Raw genomic sequence first — 9,477 nt, 5'->3', positions numbered from 1 at the left:
GCTGAGCTCTGCACAGCTTCCCTGTGCCCTGCTGCTGCTGCTCCCCACGCTTATATACCCTTCCAGCCCATGGCTTTCAGTTTCTTTCGGAGGCTGGGAGGTTGTAAAAAGAATTACAACAGGCTGGATTTTAATCTTTGAGCAGTTCCCGAATATCCCAGCAGCTGTTTTCCCTGCAGCCAGCTGTTCTGTGGTCCCATAGCCAAACGCTCTCTTGCCCTCTCTGCCAGCACTCAGGCCATAGGTGTCACTGGTAAGGACCAGGCAGCTCCAGGATCCCTTTACCTGGGGTGAAAACACCCCAGAGCCCTGGGACAGCACTTGGGAGTTCTCACCCCACACATTTCCCAGTCTCTTCTCTGAGACATCTCTGGGACATTCACAATAAATATTATGTACTCTCAACCCTTTGATGCTGTGGTGTTCTCACCCCACACATTTCCCAGTCTCTTCTCTGAGACATCTCTGGGACATTCACAATAAATATTATATTACTCTCAACCCTTTGATGCTATGGTGCGTAGAACTTGCCTCAATCCCATTTTTGGGGTATATGTTGGTACCGGGGTGATGTCTGTCTTCCCCTCAGAGTCTCCCTGGCTGTTTGCTGAAGCCTGGCTTTCCCCCCTGCCTTCTCCAGTGCCTGCATGGGGCACATCCGAAGCTGGCAGAGAGAGCAGAGCCCAGTCAGCGCACTCCACTCCAGGACCAAGATCTCACAGGCCAAAAGACAACCTGATTTCCAGGTGTCCCAGAAAATGGTTCTTGGCCAAAGGCAGCTACAGAGCTTCCTGCAAACAGGTTTTCTCCATGCAAGAGCAGAAATTCCCCACGGAGGCTGTGTGCACAGCGCAGGGTGCCAGCATCTCACCCGCTGCGTGGGCACTGCCGAGAGCGAGGACCAGCGCTCCCGCTTTGAATCTTCACAGGAGCACAGGAACGGGGGTGTTTCTCCTTGGTATGGTGACTCACCACCGTGCCAGTGCCAGTGCCACCTGCAGTGATGTCCCTCAAACCAGGCTGCTTCAGTCCCTTGTGAGAAGGAGGGATCACCGGGGTTGTGCAGCCCAGGGAAGGAACGATGGAAGACTCACTGCTGTCAGCATCTGCTTTGTATGGAGTTGGAGATGCCAGAGTCAGGGTCTTCTCTGAGGGGCCCAGGGGCAGGACAAATGTAAAGGCATCAGATGCACCCAGATAAATTCCCATTGACAAAAAGAAAAATATTTTGCAGCAGGGGCAAACAAGCCCTGCAGGAGAGTCTCTATGCCTGCAGTTTTACCCTTGCTCCAGCTTTGGACTCTCTGTGCACCCAAGGGGAGAGCAGTGTACAGACCCCCTTCCACCCGGGCACAAGGCACACAGCTGGGACCCAGGCACCTCAGTGAGTCCCTCATGCTCCTCTCAACAGTAGGAGAGGCTCTGCCCCTTCCCCACTCCATGCTAAGAAGCAAGAGGAGACTCCAGCCATGCCCCCAGATATGGTGCTGCATTTCTGCACTGGCACTGGCACCGGCACCAGCCTCGTATGTGGGGTAATCGGCTCCATCAAGAAATCATTGCCTCTGGCTGCTCCTGTGCCCGGCAAGCCAGCACTGTGGAGAAGAAATCAGGTGGGGGCTGGTGGGCAGAGGAGTAGCACAAACAGGATGTGCCAGCTTAACTTCAGTCAGCACCTGCTGACACTCCCAAGCCAGCAGAAGTCGAGTTTAGGTGGTGAAGGATTAGTGTCATCAGCCCCCGGCTCCCCGCAGGTTTGGGGATGTAGGATGGTTCTGCAACCTGGTCTCTACCTAATCTCCTCAGGACACTGCCAGAGAGATGTCACAGCAGGGAAGATGACAGCTCCTGCTAGCTGGTGGCCAGAACTGCTCCCAGCCCAGAGCCAGCTCCTCGCTGGGGGTTGGTCTGACAGTGTGGAACCCTCTGCAAAAAGTGGGTCCCAAGAGCAGCGGCCTGACCCACTGCAGGTTGGGGGGTGCTGGGGGGGCTGCCCAGCAACAAACCCTCACCTCCTTGCATGTTCAGTGTGTTTGACAGATCTTGGAGCACAACTGAGGGCTGGCAAGGGGTGCTGGGACTAATGTGCTGTGGGACTCGCCTCCAGGCACTGCTGGATCCTGCACCCCATGACAAGCAGGGGTGTTCCCAGCCACCACTTCCCTGGCACAAGGCTCTCCCACCTGCTGCTGGCTCCCAACTGGCTCTCCACCAGAAGGAGCACGCTGAGTTGGGAATACATCCATCTGGGACTAAACCTCTTAGCCACCTCTGGCTGCAGGGGATCCCCATCCCTTGAGCTGCCCACAGCCCTGCCAACAGTGCGGGCAGGAAAGGAGGTTGTTCTTCCTCCTGACAGTTGTCAGGGAGCCTAGTGGGTCAAAGTACAGCAGCTTCACATGCCTCTGCTCCCCAGGAAGAACACCAGAGTGAGGAAAGGGGCTTTCCACTTGCATTGTGAAAGGGGAATGTGGTGGGTTTCCCCCCTCTTACTGGGGTCAATAAAATTTCTAAGAAAAGTGTGGTCATCTCTGAAGTGCATCCCTGTGGCATTCAGGAAGGTCACCCATCCCCCTTGCAGAATTGAGTCTCAGGGGCCAGAAGAGGCGGTGCAGATGGGGAAGACAGGGATCTTCAGGGTGCAGGGCCCCCAGAGGCACAAACAGGCAGGGGATTTGGTGGGGATGAGGAAAGAGCATTGTTCACACTGACTCATTTAAGCCTCTTCCTGAGCAGTTAGAGAGCACTGGAGCTCCAGCCCCAGGGACACCACAGGATACAGCAGGAAGCATCTATGAGCACTCACTCCTGCAGAAACCTCGACAATGCAGTTGTTAATTTAAGTGGAAATCCGAAGGGACTAATGACCACTGTGGGAAATCCAACCCATTGAAATGTAAACACACCATGTGGCTATCACCTTCACCGCTGGGCTCTCCTCAGGGAGCACTGACCATGCTGCTGCCTTCCTGGAGACAGCCACGGGAGCTGCCAGGACAGCTCCTCCCCGGGCTGGGTGGTGGTCTGCCTTCCACCTCTGAGCTACAGAGCTGGAAAGGGCAAAGGGGGAATTTCAGCAAATTCCAGCTACAGCCAGTCCCTGGGGGTGGGATCTGGGCTGGCTGCATTCATTTCATTGGGAAATACTGGGAAAGCACTGCAGCTGCTTCAATTCCGCTTGCAACACCCAGCTCATGGCAGCCTCACACAGCTCCCATCACATTCCCAGTCCTGGTGAAGCACAAGGACTGAGGCTACAGCGGCTACTGTGGGGCTGAGGCCCCCACTGGGTCTCGTCTAGCTGAGTGAACACAGCCAATCTGATTTATATAGAGACAAGGGGGGAAAAATAGCAAGTCACAGCTTTGCCCAGAAGTAGCAAAAATGAACCTGAGAATCTGGTCCAGAAGGACTCAAAATGTTCCAATTCCTTCTCTGTCTCTAATACAGTGTCACTGATGTTTAGGTCACCATGAATGATGAGCAGCAGATCCAAAAAAAGCCTTCAGCTGTGCCTTGCTCTACACTCCTAGGCAAACAACCATCTCCCTGCAGCACACATGTCCCTCTGCATCACCTTTGGGCTGCAGTTTCCCAGCCAGAAGCTTCCTGCAAATAGCACTGAGATGGCAGTGGCCAGGTGGGATGCCCTGACTCCCTGCCATCATCCTGCCTGTCCTTTCTCCAACCCCTCCCTGAAAAGGGATTTCAGAGGGGATGGCTGGGGACAGCTCAAACACCTGTATAAAAAGCAGCCCATCAGGAATTTCCTTGACACACCCTGCATGGCTTGGCAGAGAGGGATGCCTGGTGAGGCTGCACACCCAGTGAACTTGTGGACACATCTACAAGAAAAATGGGACAGAACAAACTCTCGGGGGCTGCCTCACTGCTCTGTTGGCTCTTTGACAATGGGCAGGGGAGACTGTGAAGTTCTTGGTTTGTTGCAGCTCTGGGGCAGGGCTCACATTGGCCCCAGCACAGGATATTCTCAGAATAGAGCAGATGCTTTTTCACAGCCAAGGAGCAGGTCTGCAATGGGGAGACAAGGATGGGACACAAGCAGAGGGACCTTGGGTTCTGGGGAAATGGAAGGAGGAATAACAGCATGAGACACCCCAAAGCCAAGGGTCTTCAGACAGCAAAACAGAAGGTGGGAGAAGGAGGACCCTTGGGAGTTGCATGTAGGCAACAAAAGGGTTGAAAGGAAGCTCTAGGCTGTGCCCTCTAGGACAGCATGAATGCCAGGGGATGGCCAGCTGGGAAATACCTTGGGGCAGGAAGGGTGAGAGCCCCTGTTGGCCACCAGCCACTTTCCCACATCCTCTCTGCTCTCAAGACCATAGCAAACCTCAGGAGAGCAGTGCTGGCAGAGAGAACACCAAAAAACACCTCGAAGCTTTTCTTGGAATCCAAAGCCCCTCTAACACCCGTGCAGCCCCGCAAACAGCCCTTGGCCCCCACGAGACTGCTGCAGAACTGCCCACTCCTGCTGCTGGGCAAGGACCTGGGATGGAGGCATGGAGCTGATGTGCCTGTGTCCAGGTGAGCCTTGCTGGAGCTGCACCTGGCATCAGAGCCCAGAGCACTCTGCTGCTGGCACAGCCCTGGAGCATCGTCTGCACCAGCTAATGACTTGAGCTAATCATTTGGCCTGGGCTCAAGACTTTCTTGGCTGCACTTGTTTTCTGTCTCGCCCGGCTGCTCTCTGCTGTCACTGAAGCCTTTCTGTTCCAGAGTGGCTGAGCTATCCCAACTCTTTGCTCAGCTTTGCTTCATTCCCTGCAGACTGATTCTGTGTCTAGGTGGGCTTTTATACATCTCTTGCCCACCTACTACCCCAGCACACATACTTCATCAACACTGCCTTATCTTTGCACATAGCATCAGGCTTGCCCTGCCCAGGGGTACAGCTGTGTGAATTCCTTTCTGCTGCTTCACTGCTGCACCACCTTAGACCTTCTTTTTCACCTTTATCTCTTGTCCCAGCTGGGGTCCACGGATTCAGCTCCTTTGTAAAGAAGGAATTTTGGTGCCCACTGAGTGCTGCAGGTTGCAGCTCATTACTTCTCACAGGGAATTTCCTTGGAGGTGTTTCCCTGGTGCCGTCTCACTGTAGTAGCACTCTGACCACCTGTTTCACACCTGCCTCGAGACGCTCCCAGTAACCCTGCCACCTTCTTTTCCTGGAAAGCAGCATTCAGCAATAAATCTGGAAGGTGACTGCAAACACCTGTGTATGTGCAGGCATAGGCACACGTGGGCTTACATTTGTGCACCTGTGCCCATGCTCACGTGTGCCTTCCTGAGCAAGGGACAAGCTCCCGTGTGCTTCCAGACCCTGGTTTTTTGGTAAGTTTCAGGGCAAATTAGAACACCGCCACTGGCATATCTTTTTCACCTGTTTTAGCCTAATGCCCTCCTCACATTTGAAGGGAAAAAGCCCTCCTGTTTGGTGTTTTCTCCCACAGCCACAGAGGCACCAGGGCACATTTCACATGCTGGCTCGCTCCTACCATATTCTCATGCTTAGCTGTTTGTGGTTTCAGATGTATTCGTCTAGACCTCATTTCTAGGGAAATTTTGCAACCATTTCACAATCCCCTGACACCACAACCAGCACAAGGAGTTCATCAGAGGCAGGGCCACTGGATGCAGTGTGTCCCCATCAAAAACAGGGCTGCCTCCAGCCCTCCCACGGCACCCCTACCTGACTCCTTGTGTGCAGGCATCACTTCCCAAGCTCCCAGCAAAGCCCAGTCCAGAGCATAGCCTCATTAATAACCTGTTTTACTGCTGTTATGCCAAAGCAGCAAAGAGCACAGAGCCCCTGCTCTGAACAAGCAGTGCACATCCAGGATGGGTCGGAGTTAGAGGGACAGGCTCAGCCCTGAGAAAAGATGCTGTGTCCAAACCAGTGTTGTGCCCATGTTCTCTGGCACCTCAGAACCCCTCACCGCGGACAGATGAGCAACCAGGATGTCTCCACCTTGCTGGGAAACACAGCTACAAGAGAGGGGACTTGCCTTGCTCCCCTGTGCCAGCAGCTCCCAGCCTGAGCAGCCCAGGGATACATCGCATGGGAGTACTGCAAAAGCCTGGACCTGGGGGATGATGTGAGTGGGGCAGGAGAGCACCCTGCCATGCAGCCCTTCCCACCCCACCAAAGCCCATCACAGCAGCCAGAACAAATGAGTTTGGTTATAAAGAATACATTTTATTGACACACATCCTGTCCAAAAGCCGGTCTGGCAGATGGCCGGGTGTTCAGTGTGGAGGAGGAGACAGCTCAGCGCCTGTCCCATGCTCGGGGCCAGTATCTTGGACTTCACAGTTACTTTACACAGCCTTAAAATGATAGACCTAAATGCCCTATTAATAAAGGAATCAAGCCAGATACATACTTGGTAGAAACACTCAGCTATAAGCTTTACTCCAACAAACACACCGCCTGTGCTGATACTGTTAAGCTCTGCAAATCCTATTATTGCATTTATATGATTTAATAGACCTTTACTGACCAAAGTCCATGTTCAAAAATCTCTGCAAGCAGATAGCAGTATGGCTCTAGCACAGTTGTTTAATTTGCTTCTTCTCAGCATGCTGGGGAGAGCAGGTTGCAAGCACAGGGAGATGCCATTTTCCCCCAGCCCTCTCCCAGGGGTCTGTCCCACCTCCACTTGCAGTCTCACCTAAAGGTGTCCTCTACTCAGTGACTTTTCTCACAAAAAGTTTGGCATAGAGCTGCTCTCAAATGGCTGCAGGATGTCTATGGTGAATGTTACAATATCTGCTATTTCCCCACCTTCACAGCCTCACATGTTTTTCACCATATGGGCTTTTCAGATTTGGTAAATATGCTGGTGGTTTTTGGTTTTTTTTCTCCCAGAAAACTGAGCATTTGTCTTAATAGTGTCTAAAGCCCTGACACAAGCAAAGCCAGGGGAAAGAAGAGGGTAAAATTCCACTAAACCGAACAATTTGTTCTGATTTCATTGCAATTTTGTAGCCAGGGGAGCTAAAAGGGTATAATTCTACTAAATTGAACAATTACTTCTGACTTCATGGAAATGCTGTGCCTAAAAAAGAAAATGAAAAAACAAAGGGACAAATTGTGGCTATCTTTATACAAACTACAATGCAACAGTGTACCATAAAACCTGGAAGATTAGAACAGCCCAGACACAGAGCCACACTGTTACCCCAAAACTCTCCATCTCAGCTCTGTTAATTGCTCTGCAAAGAAGCACCCAGCAAGCAGCTCAAGTAGGACCACGGGATTTGGGACCTGCCTCGTTCCCCACACCTTGCAAGCCAAGAAGGAGCAAAGAGATGAGAGGAAAATAAAATGCAGCCATGGTTTATTTGGTAGAAAAATAAGAGAAATCTTCCAGAAAACCCAGCCTACAGCATAAAGGCTACTTTGTGAAGCATAAGGAGAGAGAATTAAAGCCTTTCAGGAAGACTGAATGAAAGCACAGTTTTCACATATAAATACAAATGTATAATATCCCCCAAAAAAAGTCATAGGAAAAGCAACCATCCTGCTAGGCTAAATAACTCCCCTTTAGTGGGAAGCATGTCTGCTTCCCTCTAGAGGCCATGGCTCAGCTCCCACGCCCAGGTCCCCACTTATTTGGCCCTGGGACGAGTGAGGACCTGGGTGCCTGCCTTGCTGAGAGCACCCAGGCACTGCAGGTGCTGGGGGATCTCTGTGTCAGGCATAGCAGCAACAAAGAGGTTGTGGGGCAGAGGGAATCCTCCTCAGCCTGCCCCATCCCCGCCCTGGGGCTGGCGGGTGGGTGGGTGTGTGGTTTGTGCATGTCCATCGCCATTGCCGGGCCGTGGGTCAGTCACCAGTGGGAAGGCATCCGTCCTAACAAAGGCAAGGAGGAGGCCGTGAGATGGAGAGGGTCTCAGCCAGATCATCCACCCCAGCTGGGGGCCATTCCCCAGTCTGACCTGCCCTGCCCGTCCCCAAGCATTGCCTTATCCCAGCAGCTCCAGAAACAAACTTAATTTCAAGGCAAACACAAACCAGGAGAGAGTTGTTCCCTAAGTGCCTCTGTGCTCCAGCCATGGCTCTGACAGCTCTCCCAGGCTTTGCACCAGGAGCTGAACGCCCGCCCTCCCACACAGAAGGATCTAGAATGGGGTGCAGCACCCTCACTCTGCCCACCCCCCTCACCTACCTGTTCAGGCCTGACTCAGGCCCGCTGCCGCCTCTGCTTCTTGGGCCTGCCCCTGGGACGCTGCCCCTTCTTCCTGCTCTTGTCATTCTTGTCCTTCTTGTCCAGCTGCTGCATCAGCTTCTGGACAGTGTCATCAGTGGGAGAGGCACAGATTTTCCTGTTCTTCTTGGTGATGAGCCTGGGGAGCAGCAGAGAGGTTTTCTGGGGGGGAGCAGAGGGAGGACAGGGAAGGATTTTTCTGAAGCCAAAGTGTTCCAAGTGGTCCTGGCCACCACAGGGTACTCACACAACAGCACGAAGGTAACATCCCGACTCGGGTCCCTGGAGGCGGTAGGATGTCACCACGCCACTGATTTCCTTCTTCAAAGGTCTGTTCTTCAGGCAGCAGTCCAAGGCTGAGCTTCCAATGCCTGTGAGTGAGGAGGACATGTGGGATTTGGGATCGCCAGTGAGCCAGGACACCTTCAGCACAGAATGCCAGCTGACAGCACAGGGCTTATTTGGTGTCACAGGTTGGGGGTGATCCTGGGCACCACGCGAGGTTGGAAGCTCTGAAACCCAGTGCCCAGGTCAGACCTGGCCCCATGAATACCACGTCCAAGGATGGTGGCAGGGAAACTGAGGCAGAGAGGGGCTCCTTGAAGAGGCACTGAACCTGGTAGTGAACCTCAGTGTCCCCCTGTTCTTTTCAGCTCAGGGTGCTGCTGCCCCACCAGCCACATGCACACAGACACACTCCAAGCTGAGCAAGCCCTGCAAGCACAGGCACACACCCGCACAGAGCCCTACACACACCTGCACACCCCACACGCCAGTGCACTACAAACACCACCGGCACCCTGTGCACACCCCACTGAGCACCCCCACACCCTGCCCATCCCAGCAGGAGCAGGCAGGAGGGCTCCTCGCCCCTCACCTTGAGCCTGGGTGATGAGGAGGGTGGCAGCCAGCAGCAGCAGCAGCAGCAGGAAAGGGCGGAGAGCCATGGTGCTGCCACGGGCACGGAGCAGGACAAGGCTTGGGAGCAGGACACGCACTGCTGCCTCGTGCTGGGGCTGCTCCTATTTATCTGTGAATTCCTTGCTTTCGTTTTCAGACAGCCTGGCAGGCAGCCCACCAGCCGGCCAAGGGCTGGGTGATGCAGAAGTAGAGGGTGGGGGATTCCTGTAAGTTGCAAGCCCCCCTTTACAGACATGTCCTGTCTTGTTCCCAGCTGCCCATCACGGCGTGGGGTGCCAGGTAGGGGACACGCTGGAGATACAGCTCCCATCACAGCTAGATGAGT

The 9,477-nt window shown here is 53.6% G+C and overlaps 1 protein-coding gene across 1 annotated transcript; it reads right to left on the bottom strand.

Moving 5' to 3' along the window:
* Nucleotides 1-7,589: 7,589 nt before the first annotated feature.
* Nucleotides 7,590-9,224, bottom strand: CCL21 (C-C motif chemokine ligand 21). The gene is made up of 4 exons (XM_041422068.1): nucleotides 9,109-9,224; nucleotides 8,479-8,602; nucleotides 8,193-8,370; nucleotides 7,590-7,876 (listed from the first exon to the last, which is right to left on the bottom strand). The coding sequence occupies exons 1-3, from the start codon at nucleotides 9,176-9,178 to the stop codon at nucleotides 8,208-8,210; spliced, it is 357 nt and encodes a 118-aa protein (XP_041278002.1). The 5' UTR covers nucleotides 9,179-9,224; the 3' UTR covers nucleotides 7,590-7,876; nucleotides 8,193-8,207.
* Between the last annotated feature and the right edge of the window lie 253 nt (nucleotides 9,225-9,477).

This window comes from Onychostruthus taczanowskii, unplaced genomic scaffold (genome assembly GCF_017590055.1).
Source record: "Onychostruthus taczanowskii isolate IOZ18803 unplaced genomic scaffold, ASM1759005v1 scaffold70, whole genome shotgun sequence".
NCBI classification, from domain to species: Eukaryota; Metazoa; Chordata; class Aves; order Passeriformes; family Passeridae; genus Onychostruthus; species Onychostruthus taczanowskii.
Note: the sequence above shows the minus strand (reverse complement) of the source record. Positions and strands in the feature narration are given on the sequence as shown.